We start from the raw sequence: 25,356 nt of genomic DNA on the forward strand, positions 1-25,356 counted from the left end.
AAACATCTTGCAGCCCTCACAAAACCAATACATCAAACTAGTTATCATTTTAAAAGATAAAGTTACAAATGCGTTAATTAGAATTAGACAACAGTGGGACTGATCCTACAGTCTTCTTAGACTCAACAAACTACAACACTTTCAGTAGACTGAGTATAGCAGCCATGGAAATTGCTCCAACTCACGACATTCACAACAGTGGAACAACAGCTGCATGAGGCGCGCGGTGTCTTTAAGGTAATCCGGGCATTTTCTTATGGTCTGTGCTGAATGACATCATTGATATTGTCAATGGTGTAACTGAGACGAGAGATAGAGGAATAGCTGGATTTCTGAGTTTACACCAAAATAGCTGTCATTCGCAGTGCAGACTAGACCAGAGTATACCGCGGGACGCTTACACCGAGATCAGGATCAGGAGGGCGGTGAGGAATGGTTCGTCAAGCGCCGCCGCCGTCTTTCGCTGTCCATGGTGCTGTTTGAATGACAACGTCCTGATCAGCACCTCGGTGGAAGGAAGGCAGCAGTCCCTGAAGAGCTTGATCAAAAACGGTGAGCAACGGAGGGGAGGAAAGGCACGGGTCCATTGGTAAATAAGGGGTAATTGTGTTTGTCTGTTTGGGGTTTGTACAGGGACCCAAACAAGCAAATCAGAATCCGAAGGTAGGGACATAGGGTTTTTCTCGACCGAGAAGGTTTTCCCAAGCCAAGGGTGCGGCTTTGTGCAAATATTGACAATAAACACTGAACGTGAATTCGAATGTGTCTAATATAGGCCTAATTATATTGATTAGACTTTTGGATTGGTTTAATCTAGCTTCCCAGCTCTGTCGACTGGATGATTTACTATTTTAGATCTGCAGCAAATGACGTGGCCCCTGGCATCTTGCTATGGAGCAGCGCTACAACCTTGCAACAAGAATAGGGCTCAATTTTGTAATAGGCTTATAGGGTAGGCTACTTACCTAACACTAACTTGAGCTGTTTCGTATATGCATTCATTAACAAGAGTTTGACCTTAACTGAGACGGGTTTACAGTGTAAAATGATCATGGTAAGATTGCATGTAGTTCCTATCATCTATCATTACCTTGCTTCAAAATGTTCTATCGCTGTTGGGATTTATCCCATCTCATCCACCACCATTATGTACGACTGTAGAATATATATTTTTGAATAGAATAGAATTATATAATATATAACTTTATGAGTTCATCTTTAATAATCTGTTTAGTGTTCGTCTGTTACACATTCTATTTTGCTCTGCTCCCAACCTTTACAGACAAGACACCAGCAGGGCATCCTGAGTGCACTGCCCTTACAGAGCATGACTATAAATGCAAATTAAACATATTTACAATCAGTCTGTCTTTCCTATGTATTTCAACACTATCACAGCCATTTTCCATAGTAAACCTCTTTCTGTATTGTGATGGGAAAAGCATGCACATGGCTAGCTGGAAGAAAATGTGTTTCACTTAATTTAATTTTGAACTCTGAAATGATGAGGTTATGCTAATTATTTGTGTATGTGCTGGTTTCCTTTGAAGTGAGATGGAGTGTGTGAGATGCCAGCTGGTTCAAAGTGCTGGATTTATTAAGTCAGATTCACACTGAGTTTTCCCCTGCACATGCCCTCTCAGAGACGCATAGTACACAGCTTTTTCAAATCCATAGCTAAATCATCCAACTTTCTTATAAGAAGTTAAAAAACTATTTTTGTAAATCAACATTTTAACCACACTATTTTCCACTCCCATTCCAATTATTTTGGCTTAAATAATGTTTTCTTCTTTCTCAATCCCTGACTTCATTTTGTCTTCTCTTGTCCCGTTTCTTATTTTGTAACCAATTCTCCCTTTTGTAACATCTTATTTGAGTTGGATCCCCATGAGATTGAGATGGAACTGGGTTGCGTCACAACGTCCTTCAGCTATATCATCTACAGTTTGATTGATGACAGGGGGCAGCAGGTAGCCTAACAGTTAAGAGCGTTAGGCCAGTAACCGAAACGTCGCTGGGTGATAAATATGTCGATGTGCCCTTGAGCACGGCACTTAACCCTAATTGCTCCTGTAAGTCACTCTGGATAAGAATGACTAAAATGTAAATGTATGTCCTCCCGTATGTTTGCTCCCTCAGTGAGTTGGGAAGACCAGCAGGAACCATGGAACTGAGAGTGGGGAACAAGTACCGCCTCGGCAGGAAGATAGGGAGCGGCTCTTTTGGAGACATTTACCTGGGTAAGACCTTCGTTTTAATGCAGCTCTACTTATTCCCACAAACCTCTAAATAAACATATTCCAGAGTAGACTGCCTTCCATACTAACTTTAAAGGGATACTTCAGGGTTTTGTCTACTTTTATCTACTTCTTCACAGTCAGATGAACTTGTGGATACAATTTTTATGTATCTGCGTGCAGTTTGAAGGAAGTTGCTAACTAGTGTTAACTGCTAGTCATTGCGCTAACGCTAGTTAGCATTCGGCTGCGAAACTACCTATAACTTCTTTCTTACTAGAAGTTAGAGGTAGATAAAGGGTTTCATTGCCAAAATCCCAAAGTATCCTTTTAAATTCTGTCCGAACACATTTCATCATTGAACACATCAAAGCTGGCCATAAAAAGAAAAGACTGTCAGAGTAGACCATGGTGATTGCATCATCAAAAAGGTGGTCATGGTATGTGTCCCTTCCTGTGTCTCTGTCAGGCATTAACATCGCCACGGGTGAGGAGGTGGCCATTAAGCTGGAATGTGTGAAGACCAAACACCCACAACTCCACATCGAGAGCAAGTTCTACAAGATGATGCAGGGAGGAGGTGAGAGAGGAGTAGGACAAGAGGGTGTGGTCAGGGGTGGGGGTAGTGGGCGACTATGTTGGGAAACCCTAACCTGAAACCTGAAGTTTTGCATGGGTTTTCCAAGCTAATGCCTAGGCTTTAGCTTAGAAGGCTTACTCTGGACCTGGGTTCGAACCCCAGTAAGTGACACTAGCTTATAAATCACACTCTCCCTTCCCTTCCCTATAGTGGGCATCCCATCCATAAAGTGGTGTGGAGCAGAGGGAGACTACAACGTGATGGTGATGGAGCTGCTAGGCCCCAGTCTGGAGGATCTGTTCAACTTCTGCTCCCGCAAGTTCAGCCTCAAGACTGTCCTGCTGCTGGCTGACCAGATGGTACAGGACGCCGCCTCCTCCTCCTCCTCCAAAACCTCTGTTAATCTTTTTATCATATCATATGCTTCTCTATATGCTTTATTGTGATTGCATTTTCAAAGAATACACCTTGATTATATATAACGTTATTGGCTTTAACCAAGAACTGGAACTGATAATGACAGTCAACCATTCCCTCTCTCCTTTCCCCCTCTTCCTCCACTCCCTTTCTCCTCTCCAGATCAGCCGTATAGAGTACATCCACTCTAAGAACTTCATCCACAGAGATGTGAAGCCTGATAACTTCCTGATGGGCCTGGGCAAGAAGGGCAACCTGGTGTACATCATTGACTTTGGCCTGGCAAAGAAGTACCGTGACGCCCGCACACACCAGCACATCCCCTACCGCGAGAACAAGAACCTGACCGGCACGGCACGCTATGCATCCATCAACACACATCTGGGGATAGGTACAGTACTAATTGTAATATTAACAGTGTGTGTTCACGTATGTTTGACCCTTCATCGGCTGTGTGTGTGTAGTGAGAGAGTCGATAGATTTTACGTGATTGCGTCGGTATTGATCAGGGGTTGATTCACAGAACTACTGCAGTAGGAGTATTGACCCTTCTCCATCTCCTCTCTCTTCCTCCCTCCCTCCCTCACTCCCCTCTTCTCTCCTTTCCTTTACTCTATGCTCCTGTTTTCTCCTTTCCTTTACTCTATGCTCCTGTTCTCTCCTTTCCTTTACTCTATACTCCTCTTCTCTCATTTCCTTTACTCTATGCTCCTCTTCTCTCATGTCCATTACTCTATGCTCCTCTTCTCTCATTTCCTTTACTCTATACTCCTCTTCTCTCCTTTCCTTTACTCTATGCTCCTGTTCTCTCCTTTCCTTTACCTTTACTCTATGCTCCTTTTCTCTCCTTTCCTTACTCTATGCTCCTGTTCCTCTTCCTTTCCTTTACTCTATGCTCCTTGTTCTCTCCTTCCTTTACTCTATGCTCCTGTTTTCTCCTTTCCTTTACTCTATGCTCCTCTTCTCTCATTCCTTTACTCTATACTCCTCTTTTCTCATTTCCTTTACTCATTGCTCCTGTTCTCTCCTTTCCTTTACTCTATGCTCCTGTTCTCTCCTTTCCTTACTCTATGCTCCTGTTTCTCCCTTTCCTTTACCTCTATGCTCCCCTTCTCTCATTTCCTTTACTCTATGCTCCTGTTCTCTCCTTTCCTTTACTCTATGCTCCTGTTCTCTCCTTTCCTTTACTCTATGCTCCTGTTCTCTCATTTCCTTTACTCTATACTCCTCTTCTCTCATTTCCTTTACTCTATGCTCCTGTTCTCTCCTCTGTCTCCTCTTAAAGGTATACACGTTATTGTTTTGTTTTATGTGTCTAAATAAGATCAGTATAGTGTCTCCTCTCTCCATGTCTCCTCTCTCCCCCCACAACCCCCCACTCTTCTCCCCCTCCCTCTATCTACAGAGCAGTCTCGTCGTGATGACCTGGAGTCTCTGGGTTACGTCCTGATGTACTTCAACCTGGGCTCTCTGCCCTGGCAGGGCCTCAAGGCCGCCACCAAGAGGCAGAAGTACGAACGCATCAGTGAGAAGAAGATGTCCACCCCCATCGAGGTGCTCTGCAAGGGATACCCATGTAAGTAGCTAAAGTCTGTTTCTTTATCCTGGGTTTACAACACTAACTATGAGTGTGTTTGTGTTAGTGTTGTTAGAAACTCACTTCAAGTAGTCTTTCAACACCTAGCTAAATTAATGTGCATTTGACCCAAGTTTTTGGTGACACTTTGGTTACCCTCTGTCACCCACTCTATCCACAGCTGAGTCTCTCTGTCACCCACTTTATCCACAGCTGAGTCTCTCTGTCACCCACTCTATCCACAGCGGAGTCTTTCTGTTGCCCACTCTATCCATAGATGAGTCTCTCTGTCACCCACTCTATCCATAGCTGAGTCTTTCTGTCGCACAATCTATCCACAGCTGAGTTCTCCACCTACCTGAACTTCTGTCGCTCTCTGCGGTTCGATGATAAGCCGGACTACTCGTACCTGAGACAGCTGTTCAGAAACCTGTTCCACAGACAGGGCTTCTCCTACGACTACGTCTTTGACTGGAACATGCTCAAGTTTGTGAGTACTGCATCCCGATTAACCATTATTATTACACTATAAATAATTTATTAACAATATATCTATTTGTGTAATACCTTATTTATCATTACATTTTCATTTTAAATGCAATTATACATTAGTGAATTACATGTGTATTATAAATGTATAATATATGACGTTTACATAGTTGATTATAGAAACATAGTTCCCTATGAGTTTATTTTGAATCCCTGGCACCTTCCTAACCTGCACATACATCTTTCTGCTTCAGGGGGCCAGCAGGACAGCCGAGGATGGGGAGAGGGAGAGGGAAAGGGAGAGGAGAGAGGGAAAAGAGGGGGATGAGAGGATCGGCGGAGGACCTAGGGTACCTCGTGCCCTACCCCCGGGCGGCAACCTCCTGGGCGGCGTAGACAGGATCAGAAATGGCCCCAATGCAGCAGCCTCTAACCCTGCTTCCAGAGGAGTCGCACAGTCAGGTGAGTCATGAGGCAGACAGTAGTTGAAAAGAAGGTCTGCATTCTTAGAATGAAAGTGAAATATCAAACAAAATCTTTATTCCATTTGGACTAAAACAAATCTAAGAGTCCGGACCTTCTCTTTTTCTACTACTGACTATTTCAGATCTATGCACCAACTACTTAGGAGTCTACTAGGGCGTAAGGTTTTTACTTACTTCATTAGGTCTACAGGATATTACTGCATAAACACGAGGGAGGGTGTGTAAACTAAACCACTTGCTCAATTCATGACTCCAGTTTGTAGCCCTCTAGTCTCTTAAAGAATCTGTTGTGTTTGGACTTGGCTGAGGAAACTTTGAGGAAAGTCCAAGGTGTGCAAGCATTTGTTCCAGCCCAGCACTAGATTCCATTTGAACAATAATGTGTGTGCGTGTGTGCGTGTGTGCGTGTAGGGAACCGGTCCCCACAAGCCGTGTCCCGTGCGGAGCGAGAGAGAAAGGTGGCCATGAGGCTCCACCGTGGCGCCCCCGCCAACATCTCCTCCTCTGACCTCACTGCACAGATGGGCCAATCACGCATTGCCACATCACAGGTAATTTACCTACCATTGTATCTCTCTCTCTATTTTGCTCTCTCTTTCTGCTATCGTGAACCCCACTGCTCCCCCACTCTTCCTCTTCTGAAAGGGATTGAAGTTTGTCTGCCTGTGTATGTGAATGTATAATATGTCTGTTGAATGCACAGCACCTTATACTAAGCCTATGCTTTCTGTTAACCCCCTCTCCTCTTCACCAGGTCAGTGTGCCATTTGAACACCTGGGGAAGTGAGCTGCTCCTCTCTGGCCCTCTGGACTGGCAGGTAAGGACACATCAGAGGGACAACACTATGTGAACTATGGACCAACCCTAACCTGTAACATCAATGCATGATTTACTCATGTTAGTGAGTTGCATGCACAGATCTCAAGTTCGAATTTGGCCCTAAGTATGTTTATGCTTTCTTGAATGACATTTTTTGCAAATGTGTGTAAAAAGTGAAGTAAATATATTAATATTTTTTTTACAGCCATGGCATTGTATCAAATACCTACTCAAGTACTTTTGAAATTGTTGGATAAAAAAGAAAGGAGTGGGTCAACAACACTGAAGAGGGATGAAAGATGGAAGAAAAAAAGGAGAGGAACGAAGGATTGAAAGAAAGTGTGAGAAGTGAACGCCTGTCCACTATGACTGTAGTTAACTGGAAGAAATTGTGAAAAGATGAAAGATTGACAACTTAAAGACACTCATGGTCTAGCCTTGCTTCCCGGGCTTGTAAGACCTTTGCCTCGGGCTGGTGAATGAGACTTCTGTACTACTGTCCTGGTTCACTTTCATTACGCCGGCTATATGATCAGTGGGACCATACACGTCTCTCAGAAGCTCAATGCGCAAAAAAACATGCACATGTCAGTGCAAAACGGACAAGCTCTGATTGTTCTAGCTGTTTTCACCGCTGAGGTGGTTGTATGGGCTCATGTGTAGCTTAAAAAACACACCGTCGAAACCGTTTGTCTCACATTGAATGTCTAATTTATGACAGCTGCATTTACTGCTAATGGTGTATGTTTATAATCAACAACAACAAGAACAAAATCAGAGGTTTCCTGTGGTCAAGTAAAAAGGATTTATTCACTAGTAGGCAAGACGATCTCGGTTGAGAGGAATTGGGTACAAATGAAAGAAAGAGAGATAGGAAGAGACGTGGTAAAACGTTGTTCAGGAATGGGAAAAGATGAATGTGAATGAATGTGAAAGTGTTTGCTTCAGAGTTGCTTAGAGAAGTGGAAGTGTTTGCATCAGAATTGCTTAGAGAAGTGGGGTTGCATATAGTCAGTGTATGTCAATGTCTTATTGTCTTACTGTTTGTTTTTCGTGCTTTTGGTTTTAGCAAGCCAAGGACTGACCAAGAGTCAAAGGAGGAAGGGGATGGTAGGAGACTTAGAGAGATGGACTGTCACCCATTTTCTCTTTACGTCTTCGCTGTTTAGGAATTCCAGGATAAGAATAATTATGAGTAGATTTTAACCTAGCGTTAAATGAGGACATTTTGGTTTTACAACACTTACTGTTAAGATTATTGACACATTTCCATTGAGGTTCCACTCCCCTCTGCGGTGTATATGAACACAGTATTGTATTACATTTGTCAACAACAAAGAGCTAAAAATGCCCCTTCAAATGATGGTGGACCATATAATAAAGGACCATTACTTCTTATCATTAAGTGGAGGATATTAGTTATTTACTCAATTGATCGTTATTTGTTCTGGTGTTTTTGTCAACTGGTAAGTCAAGGCAAGACACTAACCTCTCATGCCAGGCTTCGCAAAAGGGAAAATAATGTTGAACAATACCTGCGCTCTTGGTTATTATGATAATAAGAAAACAAGCCGTATTATCCTGCCGATGCGAGGAGGAGCATGGGAGAACTGAAGAGGTTGGATTTCAAAGTTATATGCTCAATAACTTTTTTAAATTATTTTTTTATCTCTTTAAATATGTTTTTGTGTAAAGCAAAAATGTGCTAGGTTGTTTGAAGATGTCAATGTAGTAACAGATGTATTGCCCTGCAGGAGGGCTTGGTTAGGTGCAAAGGGAGTCAAATGTAAGGTAGGCCTACACCTGCATGAGCAGGCAGATAATAATAAAGATGGAATATATGGTTGTGTGGGTGCACTGATATCTTGTACATTTCTTTACCATGCTTAGATTTTATTACAACAATATTGTGTATAATAATAATAATTAATAATAATTGTATTGTCCCTTTCCATAAAGCTGTCTTGTTGCATCTCAAACTCAACAGCACAGCATCACCACATATAGTGCATAAATACATAGATACATACAACGATGTAAATTACGTGCAATAATGCAACAAAAAACGACAGATGTGGATACAGTTTACGGAATAGGCCTACGCTAGTTCATACCGTTTTGATTCATGGGAGGGGGGCTATATTTTATGAGTCAATAAAGATATGCACAACTTATAATATTGTCTGTTGTGTGTGTGTGGATAATTTATTTTAGAAGTAATTTTGATAGTTCTTAGATACATTTTCAATTCTTACCTTCGCTGTTAGGATGGAAAATAATGTCAAACTAAACTGACCTTAAATGCGATTCGACTCAAATTAGATGTAGACATGCGCATGCGCATTGCAACAAATCACAACTAGAGAGAAAGAAGCAAAACGAGAGATTTCGCTCGCCAAAATTGTCCAATATAAACCCAAAGCTTTTCTATGGGTTTATTCTGGACCTACAGTAAACGTGTCGCCTGCCTTCGAGCCTTTTGGACAACGACTCCCATTGTTAGGGTGGAGACATGAGCATCTCGTCATTATAAACTAATCTCTGTCACGACCCATCCACTTCCTGGTGCTCGGTGTTCATTGGCTGTGATTGGTGGAAACGGGGCTACATATCATTCGAGAGAACCTACGGAGAGTACCGAACGGAGTTGATCGAATGTAGCTAATCCTAGAAGATAGGGTCTGTTACAAACGCCGAGGTAGGAAAAAGGAGAGAAAGGAATGACGGAGTTTATAGAGCAGGACAAAACTGATATTTTACCTGTATTGTTCATAACGGAATGAAGAAAGGACCAAGGCACACTAAAATTAGATTAAAACCTTAAAAACTGAGATTTAAAAAAACGGATTTAACTCTTGGTTAGAATTGAAAGATTTCCAATCGAGCAGGACTGGAAAATAAACATGGATGTCGAAGTAACGATCGCAGTTTTGTGGAATTAAATACATTTTTCTCTTGTTTCTTGCTTTAAAACTGCACCCGCCGACTAAAGTTTGTTCAGAAACCATCAATTGATGAAAGGTACAATTATTTTACTTGCCCGTTTGAATGCAAATAAATCCGATTAAAGTTATGTCTAAAATAACAATCGTTTCTAGTTGTCTACCCTTTGAAATATAATTAGCATAAACGTATGTTTCAGTTTAAAAAAAAAATCCATTCTTCAGACAGACGTCATCTTGATTCAAGTTTACATATCGACAATCAACTGCAAAGGTGAGAGTGACGGTCTATATACAGTATGCGCCTGTTTACCACCCTGTCATTCATACATTGTGTCGAGTTCTGCTTACATTAGTGGCTACTATGTTTCTCTACTGCAAACAATGTTTCTCTGCCAGTTGTTTTGCCAAATTTGCTTGAATTGTTTGCTGCTGTTTGCTGGTAATCACTCGATCTTCCTAATCTCATATTTCATCGTTTTACCTTTTAAAAAAAATGTTATTTACCTGACAAGTAATTGAAGTTAGTGGCATTTGTTATGGATTTTGTATTGAAAGCATTTACCCTTTTTTGATGGTTTTTAATATTATTACCTCCCTCACAAACCCCAACACACACATATTCCAGTCATGTGTCTCTCTCCCTGTCTGTCCTACTGTCTGCCGTTCAACCCAGCCCTATTCTACATGTTCATTTGCTGATTCTCTGCAAACCAATACAAATTCCCCCATCACACACAGAGAGAAACATGCACATTCATAGACATTAATGTGACTCAAGCTCCAACGCCCACACAGTCAGAGACACAAGTCACATAATCAATGTAATTGGATTAATTTAATTTCATTAGTGTAGTGAGACCCAGGATTACACCTGTGTTTGCATGCCTGTGTGTGTGGAAACAACATAATACTGCCTCAAGTCTGYCATGCTGCTGTTAATGTGACTTGCTATGTGGTTTGGCAGCCAAGCCATGATATGATAGGTCAGTTTAGACATGTCTTTTTATATGCTGTCCACTGTTGCTGTCTCTGATTTTGCTTGAGAAAGGCTTTATGAGTCACAGCGGGCTATTTTTAGTCTCACTGTGTGTGTTATTGTGTGTGGCCTTTGAAGTGGACAGTATTTCTTATTATTTCTATGTCAATGACAGCAACAACTGGCATTGAGGTTATCGCGTGGCAGATACAAACATGCCAGCAGGATATCTGATACTAAATTCTGTTTGAAATAGGGATTCATAATGACTAAATAGAAATGTTTACAGATGCCATTTTTGGCTTTTCCTTGTGTTTGGTCCCTCTTCCATAGAAAAATACTGTAGTTAACCAAACTGTACAACTCTATGCACAAGAACAACTTAAAAAAATGTCAGATTTTTTTTACAAAAACAAATTTACTTCAAGAACAGTGCAGATGCAAAGTTTGGTAACAGAATGACAGTTTGCGCAGTTTGTGCCGTCATTCTGTTACCAGACTCTGTGTCTGCACTGTTCTTCAAGTAAGTGTTTTTGGAGAGAGAAATAAATCTGTGGAAATTATTCAAAGTAGGCCTTGTGCWTAGAGTTGTATGGTTTGTTTACTTTGATGCTTTTTGTACGTCAATGATTGCAGTCTCAGCAGCACTCTTTTATCGTGGAATTGCCCATACAATACATGCTTTCAGATCAACCTGTTTAACCCAAAACTGTCAATAGAAACTCAATTATTTTAGGCAGGAGGGAATGCCTTGTCTATCAGTAGCTGTGCATGGTTAAAATCACCTGGGAAACCAATCACTATTCCAGCACCATTTCAACATGATCAAATCACCTCTGCTTAATCCAATATAGTGACAACTAAAAGATACACAAAAACTATTTAGTCTAATCAACGTAAGCTAAATACAGTTGAAGTCGGAAGTTTACATACACCTTAGCCAAATACATTTAAACTCAGTTTCACAATTCCTGACACTTAATCMAAGTAAAAATGTAGGATCACCACTTTATTTTAAGAATGTGAAATGTCAGAATAATAGTAGAGTGATTTATTTCTGCTTTTATTATTTCATTACATTCTCAGTGGGTCAGAAGTTTACATACACTCAATTAGTATTTGGTAGCATTGCCTTTAAATTGTTTAACTTGGGTCAAATGTTTCAGGTAGCCTTCCACAAGCTTCCCGCAATAAGTTGGGTGAATTTTGGCCCATTTCTCCTGACAGAGTTGGTGTAACTGAGTCAGGTTTGTAGGCCTCCTTGCTCGCACACGCTTTTTCAGTTCTGCCCACAAATTTTCTATGGGATTGAGGTCAGGGCTTTGTGATGGCCACTCCAATACCTTGACTTTGTTGTCCTTAAGCCATTTTGCCACAACTTTGGAAGTATGCTTGGGGTCATTGTCCATTTGGAAGACCCATTTGCGACCAAGCTTTAACTTCCTGACTGATGTCTTGAGATGTTGCTTCAATATATCCACATAATTTTCCTTCCTCATGATGCCATCTATTTTGTGAAGTGCACCAGTCCCTCCTGCAGCAAAGCACCCCCACCCTCTTCGGCTTGCAAGCCTCGCCCTTTTTCCTCCAAACATAACGATGGTCATTATGGCCAAACAGTTCTATTTTTGTTTCATCAGACCAGAGGACATTTCTCCAAAAAGTAAGATCTTTGTCCCCATGTGCAGTTGCAAACCGTAGTCTGTTTTTTTATGGCGGTTTCGGAGCAGTGGCTTCTTCCTTGCTGAGCGGCCTTTCAGGTTATGTCGATATAGGACTCATTTTACTGTGGATATATACTTTTGTACCTGTTTTCTCCAGCATCTTCACAAGGTCCTTTTGCTGTTGTTCTGGGATTGATTTGCATTTTCGTACCGAAATACATTAATCTCTAGGAGACAGAACACGTCTCCTTCCTGAGCGGTAGAACGGCTGCGTGGTCCCATGGTGTTTATACTTGCGTACTATTGTTTGTACAGATGAACATGGTACCTTCAGGCGTTGGGAAATTGCTCCCAAGGATGAACCAGACTTGTGGAGGTCTACATTTTTTTTCTGAGGTCTTGGCTGATTTCTTTTGATTTTCCTATGATGTCAAGCAAAGAGGCACTGAGTTTGAAGGTGGGCCTTGAAATACATCCACAGGTACACCTCCAATTGACTCGAATTCTSTCAATTAGCCTATCAGAAGCTTCTAAAGCCATGACATCGTTTTCTGGAATTTCTGGAAGCTGTTTAAAGGCACAGTCAACTTAGTGTATGTAAACTTCTGACCCACTGGAATTGTGATACTGTGAATTATAAGTGAAATTATCTGTCTGTAAACAATTGTTGGAAAAATGACTTGTGTCATGCACAAAGTAAATGTCCTAACCAACTTGCCAAAACTCATAGTTTGTTAACAAGAAATTTGTGGAGTGGTAAAAAACKAGTTTTAATGACTCCAACCTAAGTGTATGTAAACTTCCGACTTCAAATGTATGTGGTTGTTCATGGTTCTGATTTCTCTCTCTGTGTGTGTGTGCGCGTTCATGYAAGTAGAAAAACATGTTGACTCACCCTACTTGTAGAGAAACGCCAATGCCATCCTCKTTTTCATGTTGACGAAACGGTTTATCACTGTCATATAGTACACACTGTATGACAGTGTTGTCCTAGGCTACCTGGCTAAAATGCTTGCAAGCTAGCTTAACTTGCATTCATGGGCAACGTTAGCTAGTTAACATTAGCCTTCTTCATTTATCTACATATTGAACTTCCATCCKCTCAGGCCAGGGGCACAACAATGTATGAAATAGTTGGATTAGAATTGACGTTATAATCATTGGTCAGTATGGAGAATTAAGTAAAACCCCAAGTCCAAATTCCTATCTCCATCCATGGCTAATTTAGGAAAGGGCCAATTTTAGCTAGCTGGCTAGCTAGCCACCGGAGGACAACAACACAACGAGATGCAACAATTTAAGTTTTTCTGTCAATGACGTATGCTCCTAATGGGATTTGATAGGAGTGACGCCAAATCCAAGCTGGCTTCCCTTGACACTTTCTTTTTTTTTTGTGCACCAGGACCATTTACAGTTGAGCTCGCTCAGTTTAGCTCAACGCTGATTGGCAAAAAATGTTATACTTTTTTTGTCAAGGGAGGTCAGATGCTTGCTGGCATCCCTGTCTTTCAATGGTACCGGCGGCAACATTGTCATACTCGTTTGGACCAGATCGCATCAGATAGATGGCCTACATGTAGAGAGACAGAGGGGCACTGTTTCACTTTCACTTGCTTGGATGCTTTGTCCTGTGAGAAACATTCAGCCTCTTGCAAATTGAAGGAAAATTATTGAACAGAGAGACAAAATAATGTATTCTTAATTTTTTGGGGGGGGGTTCAATATTTTTGGGAAGCCTGGCTTTCCTTGGCATCCATGAACACATGCCACTGCTGTCTATACAGTTAGTAGCCTAGGAGGGGGAAACATTGGTTTGACTATCAGAGATTATACAGTTATCTCCCCCTCTGGAATCTATTGATTCCCTCAGACTCTATTCAGTAAACAGTACAACACACCTGACTCATTGTCTCTGCTCTTCCTTTATCAGATGCTCTCATCAACATAAATTACATTATCGATAGCTGTGGTTGATGGTTACAGTATCTCCAATAATGCTCTGCTTTCCACATGTATTACTGGAAAGTATCAGACTGAATGTCTGCACTGTTTATGCATGGTATCATTAATGTGGACATAAAGGACATGTTTTCTCTCTGTACCCTTTTCTCCAGATGAGTCGTCTGTGGAGGCGTGACGTGCCCCTGTCTGAACGGCTAGGACTAGGTGTTGGGGTTGGAGAGGAATACCCCCTGGGTGGGGCCCCTGGTCCCCCTCCCACCATGGACTCCCCGGGCCCCAACATCTCCTGGTTCCCTGAGACCCCCCTGCTGACTCTGGACCAGCCCACCTTCCTGATGACCCCCGCTGCCCAGGCCGTGTCGGGCTTCTTCGTCTGGACTGCCCTGCTCTTCACCTGTCACCAGGTAATAAAATACACATTACACACGCACACACGGATCCACACTTCCCCACATCTCAAAACACACTCAATCCACTAAAACCAAACACCATTTAGAGTTTCTATTGAAACTCCAAATGGTATGCCAAGGCTCGGGGGTCTAGGTGTTGTCTTCCCCTGTAGGCCCTACAGTGTGGGGAGCTTATTTAACAAGAGGTTCCACCTGGGTTGATGCTGGAGGAATAGATGCATCTGCTCAGTCAGAGAGCATATGTTGCCTAGCAACAACACACAATCCCTGTTTGTTTAACTGAAAAACTCAACACACAACTGCACCCACCTTATGAAAGGTAATCCCTGTCCTACTCTCTGAAATGAGAATKTCTGGTGGCTTCTTTGTTTGGGTAGAGAAAAGGGGGCTAAACTGAAAAGATGCCAAGGATAGTGTGTAGACCATATAATTAGGAATTTGAATGCTAGAATGRACATKAACCTTTTTATGAYGGTCCAAAKATCAGCCATGWTGGTCAGGGAGTTGGTCAACCATGGTTTGCCAGTGTTGTGATAAGATATTGTGTAAAAGAATGAATGTGAAGAATGTATCTGCGCTGTATGTCTGTTAGCTAGCCAGACCGTTTTAGAGGAATGATTCCATCATTTTTTTAAATGAACTGCAAACATTCCATTCAAACACTCCTGTCAATCCACAGCCATAGCCTAGCTCAAAAAAGTATTGACATTGTATCATATAATAGCACTCACAGTAATAGCACTCACAGCTTTCCAAGAAAACAACATCTGAGACATTTATGGTCTGTTTACATATATTTTAGATGCTATTTATACAGAAAATATGTATAAAACCTGTATTTATAATTTTACACTTAGTGTAAAAAACATTAGGGACACCTTCCTAATATTGAGTTGCACACCCTTTTGCCCTCAGAACAACCTCAATTCGTCAGGTCATGGACTCTCCAAGGTGTTGAAAGCGTTCCACAGGGATGCTGGCCCATGTTGACTCCAATGCTTCCCACATGTGTATCAGTTGGCTGGATGTCCTTTGGGTGGTGGACCATTCTTGATACACACGGGAAACTGTTGAGCGTGAAAAACCCAGCAGCGTTGCAGTTCTTGACACACTCAAACCGGTGCGCCTGGCAACTACTACCATAATCCGTTCAGAGGCACTTAAATCTTTTGTCTTGCCCATTCACCCTCTGAATGGCACACATATACAATCCATGTCTCAATTGTCTTAAGGCTTAAAACGCCTTCTTTAACCTGTCTCCTCCCCTTCATCTAGACTGTGGATTTAACAAGTGAAATTCATAAGGGATCATAGCTTTCACCTGGATTCACCTGTCATGGAAAGAACAGGTGTTTCAAATGTTTTGTACACTCAGTGTATGACAGTATTTTAGGTTGAATATAATTCCATTACACAGTTTCAGATGCATCACGTACTTTAGTTTTCCTGCATAAGTAAAAGCAGGAAATGCATCACCTATGCCACTACTGTCATTGATTCCAATTAGACTCATTTTGGATTTCTCCCTGACCAAGATGGCTGCCATTTTGCCCCATTTTGGAACATTGGAGGGTTTATGACCTAGTCCCTCTAATTGAATAGGATCTCTATGGTGTAGGCATCACTGTGTTCTTCTGTGAATTCCCACTGCTCTCACTCTCATTCCTGTCTCCCTCAGAGGCCGGATGTTAATTAGTAACAGGTTTAGAAAGTATGCAATGCTGCTTTTGTGTCTTGTAAAATGGGACAATAGAAATTGATGTAAACATTAAACTCTATCCCTCTCTATTTGTTTCATCCCCACTCTCCTCTCTCTCTCTCTCTCATATATGATCTCCTGTCCATCCATCTTTGTTTCTATCTCACCCTCTCAGATCTACATGCACCTGCGGTACTACAGTTCTCCTAATGAGCAGAGACACATCGTGCGGATTCTCTTCATCGTGCCCATCTATGCTTTTGACTCCTGGCTCAGCCTCCTCTTCTTCACTAACGAGGAGTACTACGTCTACTTTGACACCGTCCGGGACTGCTACGAAGGTAAGAGACTACACATGAGTTGAACAGAAATGAATGGCTTTACCATGCCGATCAGCTTTGTTGTGATACTTCCTCACCCAGTGAGCCAAACTGGTTGAAAAGATGTCTTTTCAACCAGTTTTGCTCCCTTCAACCAGTTTTGCTCCCTGAGCCCAAAGGCTGTCTTTGGGCTCCAATGTCCACACATGTGGATTAGATAAACAGCCACAAGGGTGTGTGTGTGCGAGCGTGTTGTTTACCAGTGTGTGGGAGTCATGGTGCGGCCCCATGGACAGGTGGCTAACCGCTGATCTGCCTCTGTGCTGTCTCTTGTTGTTCTGGGGCCTGCCCAGATTTCTGGGTAGGAAGAACCTGTTGCATAGCAACCGTGTTCACTGCACACGGCAGCCCTAATAATGAGGTCTCAACCAAACATGCTGGTACACACACAGAGAACAGAAGACAGAGTCAGCTGTTTATCTGGTATGGCTTATGGAATATTCCTAGTCACAAGGGATACAATGGTGAATATCACACATTTTATATAGGCCTAATGTACTTGTAAAATACCTTTTAACTTCTAGATACTGGTACTCTGTTATCTATGAATTTAGTCTGGCAGTCTGTGTGGGCTAGTGTGTGTGATGTGGTGTCACCCCAGGTCGGTTCTGTTCCTTAATGTCTATGGTTCTGTCTGTATGTGCATGTGTTAGTACAGCTGTGCTGCAGAGACAAACAGAGAGAGTGAGGGTGATGATGAGAGTGAGAAAGCGGGTGAGAGACAGGGTGCGAGTGATGGAGAGAGATGACAGAATAGCTGATGCCAGTGCTTCTGCTGCAGAGAAGAAGGTGTGTTTGGCAAATGGGCTCTCACAGCAGCTCTGTTCCCCTGGGTGTACAGGCTAAATATAGAGCTGTACACCGTAACACACACTCCCACACATTCTCATGCAAGTACCATCACTCACTACACAGTCACACACACCCTCACTTAACGTTACAAGTCACCAACATACACTCTGGCACATACCCTCCCATATGTTATACTCCAACACATTCGCTTACTGGTTCAATACACACACGACACACACTCTCACAGAACTGCTGAGCAGGGAATGAGAACTTTAGAATCCCCCTTCAGGGGTTAATAGACAGTATAATGGTGTATAGCGTATTAGTCATACAGTGAGTGCCTCAGGGTTGGGCCTTTCCTCATCTCAGTTATACTAGTCACATTGATGCAATACAGACAGACACATACAGCAGCAGTCAAATGTTTGGACACACCTACTCATTCCAGGGTTTTTCTTTATTTTTACTATATTCTACATTGTAGAATAATAGTAAAGACAACAAAACTATGAAATAACACATATGAAATCAAAGGTTTAAACAAATCGAAATATATTTTATATTTGAGATTCCTCGAAGTAGCCACCCTTTGCCTTGATGACAGCTTTGCACTCTCTTGGCATTCTCTCAACCAGCTTCATGAGGTAGTCATCTGGAATGCATTTCGATTAACAGGTATGCCTTGTTAAAAGTTAATTTACAGTATTTCTTTCCATCTTAATGCGTTTGAGCCAATCAGTTGTGTTGTGACAAGGTAGGGGTGGTATACAGAAGATAGCCCTATTTGGTAAAAGACCAAGTCCATATTATGGCAATAACAGCTCAAATAAGCAAAGAGAAACGACGGTCCATCATTACTTGAAGACATGAAGTTCATTCAATACTGAACATTTCAAGAACTTTGAAAGTTTCTTCAAGTAAAGTCTCAAAAACCATCAAGTGCTATGATGAAACTGGCTCTCATGAAGACAGCCACAGGAAAGGAAGACCCAGAGTTACCTCTGCTGCAGAGGATAAGTTCATTAGAGTTACCAGCCTCAGAAATTGTGGCCCAAATAAATGCTTCACAAAGTTCAAGTAACAGACACATCTCAACATCAACTGTTCAGAGGAGACTGCGCGAATCAGGCCTTCATGGTCGCATTGCTGCAAAGAAACCACTTCTAAAGGACCGCAATAAGAAGAAGAGACTTGCTTGGGCCAAGAAACACGAGCAATGGACATTAGACCGGTGGAAATCTGTCCTTTGGTCTGATGAGTCCAAATGAGAGATTTTTGGTTCCGACCGCCATGTCTTTGTGAGACGCAGAGTAGGTGAACGGATGATCTCCGCATTTGTGGTTCCCAGCGTGAAGCATGGAGGAGGAGGTGTGGGGGTGCTTTGCTGGTGACATATTGAGAATTCAAGGCACACTTAACCAGCATGGCTACCACAGCATTCTGCAGTGATACGCCATCCCTTCTGGTTTGGGCTTAGTGGGACATMATTTGTTTTTCAACAGGACAATGACCCAACACACCTCCAGGCTGTGTAAGGGTTATTTGACCAAGAAGGAGAGTGATGGAGTGCTGCATCAGATGACCTGGCCTCCACAATCATCCAACCTCAACCCAATTGAGATGGTTTGGGATGAGTTTGACCGCAGAGTGAAGGAAAACAGCCAACAAGTGCTCAGCATATGTGGGAACTCCTTCAAGGCTGTTGGAAAAGCATTCCAGGTGACGCTGGTTAAGAGAATACCAAGAATGTGCAAAGCTGTCATCAAGGCAAAGGGTGGCTACTTTGAAGAATCTCAAATATAAAATATATTTTGATTTAACACTTTTTTTGGTTACTACATGATTCCATAGGTGTTATTTTATAGTTTTGATGTCATCACTATTATTATACAATGTAGAAAATAGTACAAATAAAGAAAGACCCTGGAATAATGAGTAGGTGTGTCCAAACTTTTGACTGGTACTGTAGGTCACAGACATGCTATTGGATGCATACTGTAGGATGTCTTTCATTGGTCCGGTCGAAGGTGAGAATTAAGCACGTCCATATGTGTTTACTTTTATTGTTGTTCTTTAAGAATAAAGCGAGTTGGTGTGCGTGCGTGCAAATACACTGTGCGACTATACAGTTTCATAGAGCCCCTGGTGTAGTGAGAGTTGGTAATCCCTTCCTGCTTTATTGACCTGACACAGCCCATCAGTCACACTGCAGACACACACACACACACACACACACACACACTACGTAGAACAGAACGTGCACATCCGGAACACAGACTGCAAAGTCACTGCCACCTGCTCCAGTATGACTGGTCTACAGACATGACATGTATCACTCCCCAAGGAGAGCAGACACTGCTTCTCAGTCACTGGTTATATCATATGGATGGGTCAATGCCATTGCTAGTAGTGCTGGCAGGCCACTCAGATGATTTATAGCTCAGTGGATCTGTGCAGTATGCACAGGGATCCTATAAGCTTTAGTATCTTGATTATACTGAACAAAAATATAAACGCAACATGTAAAGTGTTGGTCCCATGTTTCATRAGCTGAAATAAAAGATCCCAGAAATTTCCCATACGCACAAAAAGCTTATTTCTCTCAAATTTTGCAGACCAATGTGGTTACATCCTTGTTAGTGAGCATTTTTCCTTTTCCATGACAATCCATCCACCTGACAGGTGTGGCATATCAAGAAGCCGATTTAAACAGTATGATTATTACACAGGTGCTGGGGACTATAAAAGGCCACTTTAAAAATGTGCAGTTGTCACAAAACACAATACAACAGATGTCTCAAGTTGAGGGAGCGTGCAATTGGCGTGCTGACTGTAGGAATGTCCACCAGAGCTGTTGCCAGAAAATGTCATGTTAATTTCTCTATCATAAGCCACGTCCAACTGGCCTCACGCCCCGGCGCAGTCATGTAAAATCCATAGATTAGGGCCTAATGAATTTATTTTAATTGACTGATTTCCTTGTATGATCTGTAACTCAGTGAAATTGTTGTGTTTTTTATCATTTTTTGTTTAGTGTAATTCCATGAGTGTGTGGTCTGGTCCGATCAACCAGTTAGAAAAACACATCTCCTGTGGGAAGGAAGTAGAGGGCTCCCTTGGGTCTGTGACATAACTCAGCACAGGAAGTCAACGAGTGGCTGGGTGGTCTGGTGTTTGCCTTTTTTTCCATTGCCTTTGATATGACAGCCATTGGCTTATCTTGTCTCTTGGGGTAATGGAAGAGTACTGGGTTTTACATCTTTTTCCATGTCCATATTAGGAGGTTAGTATACTGTACACGATATTTAGATGTAAAACATATGTCTGAGGAGTTGACTTCTTAAATGGTCCTTTATTGACAGTGTGTGTGTCTCTCCTGTGCAGCGTTTGTCATCTATAACTTCCTGAGCCTGTGTTATGAGTACCTGGGAGGAGAGAGCGCCATCATGGCTGAGATCAGAGGAAAACCTATCGAGTGAGTCTCGTCTTCCACTCTGTTGTTTGTGTGTGTGTAGTCTACGTGTGTGTTCAAGATTCTCATTAACTGATGTATTTAATAAGCGTTTTCCTGCGTCCCCAGGTCCAGTTGTATGTACGGTACGTGCTGTCTCTGGGGAAGGAGTTACTCCATTGGGTTCCTGCGGTTCTGTAAGCAGGCCACGCTACAGTTCTGTGTGATCAAACCCCTCATGGCCGTGGTCACAGTCATCCTGCAGGCCTTTGGAAAGTACCGTGATGGAGACTTCAAGTACGACACTGCTTCTTGTTATGCAATCGTTGAATATCTCATACAAAAAATGTTAAGATATATACATCTATTTATTTATTAAAAGACTTTGATTACCAAAAAGATGCTGTGCTTCTGTGTAGATGGTTGCAAATCCAGTGATACAGATTTGTCCTAATGTTGGTTTACTCTCAAATCTAATCAACAGTCTTGTCCCTGTCTGTCCCCCTAGTGTGAACAGTGGGTACCTGTATGTGTCCATYGTCTACAACATCTCAGTCAGCCTGTCTCTCTACGCCCTCTTCCTCTTCTATTTCTCCACCCGGGACCTGCTCAGCCCCTACAGACCCTTGCTCAAATTCTTCATGGTCAAATCTGTCATCTTCCTCTCCTTCTGGCAGGGTGAGAAGCACAAGTACAAATAAACACACACACACACTAAACATCTAAATACAGATTGACATTTTTAGGTCATTGAAGCACTGTAGGCAATTGAATATGAGTAATGTCATTCATATCATATTACATGCCAAGTCAATATCATTATTCTATAGTACTGTAGTCATTCTCCACATATCTGTTTATTTACCATCAGGCATGTTGCTGGCCATCCTAGAGAAGTGTGGGGCAATCCCCAAAATCAACTCACCCGAGGTGTCAGTGGGAGAGGGAACGGTTGCCGCCGGTTACCAGAACTTCATCGTCTGCATCGAGATGTTCTTTGCCTCCCTGGCCCTGCGTCATGCCTTCACATACAAGGTCTACATGGACAAGAGGCTGGACTCACTCTCTCAGGGTAAGGAGACTGAGTTTTAGCCTTATTATATACTGTGGTGACCATTTATTAATTTATTTCATTTAACCTTTATTTAACTGGACCTACTTGACATTGGTCCAGCTCATGGTACTCATGGTATAGTATCTTTGCAGAACTTCTCTAGATAATATGATCACGTCTTCTCTTTTCACTGACTCACACTCCCTTTCCCTCTATTCCCTTGTCAACATACATTTCCCACTTTCTCCTCCTCCTCGCCATACCCCTGTACTTCCTATRTTGTGGCACTTTTTCAAATCTTTATTTCCCTTCATCTCCTCCCATTCATCTTTGGTTTTGGAATACCTCCTTTTCCTCGTTCTTTTTAAAAACTCCCTCCTTGGTTCATTKGTCATCCCTCTTTGTATTCTCTGGGTCATTTTGTCTGTCTTATTCTTCCTTCCATATCCTTGCCCCTTTGTCTTTCTCTTTCCCCATGCTGCGTTATCAAGGCCCAGTTCCTATATATGGAGAGTATGGTAGGTCTAMCACTGATTGTTTCTTCACCATCTTTATGGTTCTTTCTACTTTTTACAATCCTATGTTCAATGTTGTGCTCCTTTTGTCTTACTTTGAAGGAAATGTTGCTTTCTGTGAAATCAGTGGTTGTTATTGTTGCTGTTTTTACGTTCACTGTAGCAAGCTTACAAAAGTGATTTTCCACTGTGTTTAGGTTTTACATTATTCACAATTACTACACAACTCTTACTTTACCTTTTTAAWTTTRWWTTTATTTATTTATTGTCCTTTCCTCCACCCCCCTTTTCCCAGGTCGCTGTGCCCCCATGAAGAGCATCTCCAGCAGCCTGAAGGAGACGATGAACCCTGGAGACATGGTCCAGGATGCTATCCATAACTTCTCCCCGGCCTACCAGCAGTACACCCAGCAGTCCACCCTGGAACAGGGTCACTCTGCCCCGCCTGTGTCCCGCACACATAGCACCGTCAGCACCCGCGACAATGAGAAGACTCTGCTGCTCAGCTCGGACGATGAGTTCTAAGTTAACACACAAACACACACCAATCCCAGCCAATCACCTCTTTACTGACTGTTGCGGTAAGGTACTACCCCCTGGTCTTCCTCATGTAGTACATGTCTTATGGAGGATTGGCAGGGGATGTAAGGTGTGTTAGGGGTTGGTACGTCAATACAGGACCATGTGACTTAGCCTGGTCCATTTTAATATGCTCTACTACACACATACTATTTGCACAAATTCAGGAMTATACAGGAACTATTGATAGAGCACACACTTAGTGGGAACATGCTGAGGTACATTTTGGTTGAAACCATTGTCTAGAATTTTTTTTWAATAGAATTTGAGGATTTTCTGAGACAGAATTGTAGACTTATTAGAGATTGTATTTGTGGTTTGGATAAAATGGATTGTATGGTTAAAAAGTGTGTGTGCTTACTAGCTAACATCCCCTGAAGAAGACAGCCCATACCAGATTGATATTAGAGTACTCTAGCAATGGGTGGCATTTGATTTGGCCTATTGGTTTTTAGTTTTAAGATCAGGCCATTCTCAGATCTCTGTGGTGACCATGTTTACAGTGGGTTTTAAATGGACGGTGTGAGGGGGTGGTTTAGGGCAGAAGCAGCTCTGTGGACTGGAGAATGGTGGTGTTGTCATTGATTCACTAGGGACAGGGGATGGATAGGGGATGTGAGGGGAGGGCAGGGATAGTGGTTGGTTGGACAGCACTTGATCAGATTACAGATGAAGAGAGACCTGCTCCAGTGTGTAGCATACAGGCAGGGTGAGGGCAATCGAGCCACGTGGTAGTCTGGATTATACTGTTGTAATTGGGGCATTATTCGTATGGTGAGGATTAGGCCAGGCTCTAATCCAGCGAGGCACATTCTGCCACCCGACCTCTCCTGGCCTCTAATGTATGTTAGGAAAAACGCCTTTAGTGATATCTGTGCGATTAGAGTACGTAGACACCGCAGGAATATAGGTAAACGCTATTTTTAAATACTTACAATTCCAGTTAGACAATCTCAGGCAAAAAAAGTGTAACTGGATGCAAAAAAACAACAAGATTCAGCTTTGTAATGAAGTGTGGGTCAATTTTAGAATCACTTTTATTGTCTTATAGACGTTTCCATTACACAGAATTGGACGTTAAGTGCTTACAGAGAAAAGGTATTGCGTTATACATAGTTTAGCTTTGAGGTTATTGTAGTGAGTCATACGGACAGGCTGCCATTATACAGTAAAGTCATGTTGAGTCACTGCTGCTCCATGCTCAGTCCTGCCACCAGAGAGCAGCAGGGAGTCTATATTATATTTGGTCAATTTACAGACACACACACCCTTATCTATCAAACACAGACCGATCATGGTCACACATTATGCTTGTAGCCTACACATTCTGTCTGCTAGAGAAAGGAATGCTTTATCTTAGTGGAGTGGAGTCCCAGCCTCAGTCTATGCTGACCCCTCCCTCAACTTCTACTGTGTGTGAGAGAGCTAGGCCCTATACATGTAGGCAAGCCATTGTCCAGAGAGGCTATTAACTATTCGGGGTGTCAATATTTCCCATTAAAGTATAGTCAGAATGTCTGCTTTATTTATATTGTTGAGGCCAGTATGTACCGTGTTATGGAACTACACTTATTATGGTTTGTCTACTGTAGCATTCTGTTGAATCCTTTGCCATGTTGAATAAATTACGAGGGTTTGGCCTCATCCCCAAACATTTCCAGTTTCTGGTACAAAGAGAAAGTCACCACAAGACCATTTCATTCTCCAGTTCTTCTTTTTCTGATATCTTTCTTCTCTCTCTGCGCTCTCTTTATCTAGGCCTAGGGTGTATTTTGAGATGTATAAGACTATTGCTAGCCATAAGATGATGTACATACAGTTTGAAATGATATACTGGAGAAATATTTAGTGATGTTGATGTAATAATGATGTAAAACTCTGATTTAAAAAGGCTTAGTTTTGTACTGTCGCTCCATAAACCATTTAAATATTTTATTTTGATGACTGCTTTGTCTTGTCTAGTTCTTTTGTATTTTGTCAAAGCTGCTGATATGCTCCTATTTTTAGTCTAAATGAAATTTGAACAAAATAAAGATATTTAGATTTGTCTTAAATTAGTCTTGTCATATTATTCTATTTCATATTAAATGTAGGCTTTTTAGAACCTGGTTGTCTTTTAGATGTCATGATTATCTTATAAATATAGCTCCAAATCACACGTGTCAAAGGGTAGGATATCTCTCATGTGAAGATTTACTCATGTCTGCAAAGTTTTGCATGTTTGCTATTCTTCTCTTTTTTGCAAGTACATTTTACATAAAAGTTTACTGTACAGCACATATTGCTTATTTTAACCTCCCTACTCATCAGTAGTTCTAGTTC

General features: G+C 41.9%; 2 protein-coding genes across 6 annotated transcripts; both read left to right on the top strand.

Moving 5' to 3' along the window:
* Positions 1 to 244: 244 nt before the first annotated feature.
* On the top strand, positions 245 to 6,965 carry LOC112069515 (casein kinase I-like). The gene is made up of 11 exons (XM_024136853.2): positions 245 to 552; positions 2,143 to 2,243; positions 2,710 to 2,820; positions 3,031 to 3,179; positions 3,400 to 3,628; positions 4,643 to 4,813; positions 5,155 to 5,303; positions 5,557 to 5,764; positions 6,199 to 6,338; positions 6,542 to 6,605; positions 6,813 to 6,965. Exons 2-10 carry the CDS (start codon positions 2,168 to 2,170, stop codon positions 6,572 to 6,574), a joined length of 1,266 nt encoding a protein of 421 aa, XP_023992621.1. The 5' UTR covers positions 245 to 552; positions 2,143 to 2,167; the 3' UTR covers positions 6,575 to 6,605; positions 6,813 to 6,965.
* Positions 6,966 to 9,242: 2,277 nt separating this feature from the next.
* tmem184ba (transmembrane protein 184ba) lies at positions 9,243 to 23,607 on the top strand. Of its 5 annotated transcripts, none has more exons than XM_024136854.2 (10): positions 9,243 to 9,628; positions 9,750 to 9,823; positions 14,307 to 14,558; positions 16,439 to 16,604; positions 20,820 to 20,910; positions 21,016 to 21,183; positions 21,395 to 21,564; positions 21,758 to 21,958; positions 22,432 to 22,458; positions 22,751 to 23,607. In XM_024136854.2, the coding sequence occupies exons 3-10, from the start codon at positions 14,307 to 14,309 to the stop codon at positions 22,978 to 22,980; spliced, it is 1,305 nt and encodes a 434-aa protein (XP_023992622.1). In that variant the 5' UTR covers positions 9,243 to 9,628; positions 9,750 to 9,823; the 3' UTR covers positions 22,981 to 23,607. The 5 variants fall into 5 exon arrangements, with proteins under 5 accessions (XP_023992622.1, XP_023992623.1, XP_070294673.1 ...); XM_024136855.2 differs by having other exon boundaries at positions 9,775 to 9,823; XM_070438572.1 differs by lacking the exon at positions 22,432 to 22,458 and having other exon boundaries at positions 9,775 to 9,823.
* The last annotated feature ends 1,749 nt before the right edge of the window (positions 23,608 to 25,356 follow it).

The sequence above is a fragment of the Salvelinus sp. IW2-2015 genome, unplaced genomic scaffold, assembly GCF_002910315.2.
Source record: "Salvelinus sp. IW2-2015 unplaced genomic scaffold, ASM291031v2 Un_scaffold1038, whole genome shotgun sequence".
NCBI lineage: Eukaryota > Metazoa > Chordata > Actinopteri > Salmoniformes > Salmonidae > Salvelinus > Salvelinus sp. IW2-2015.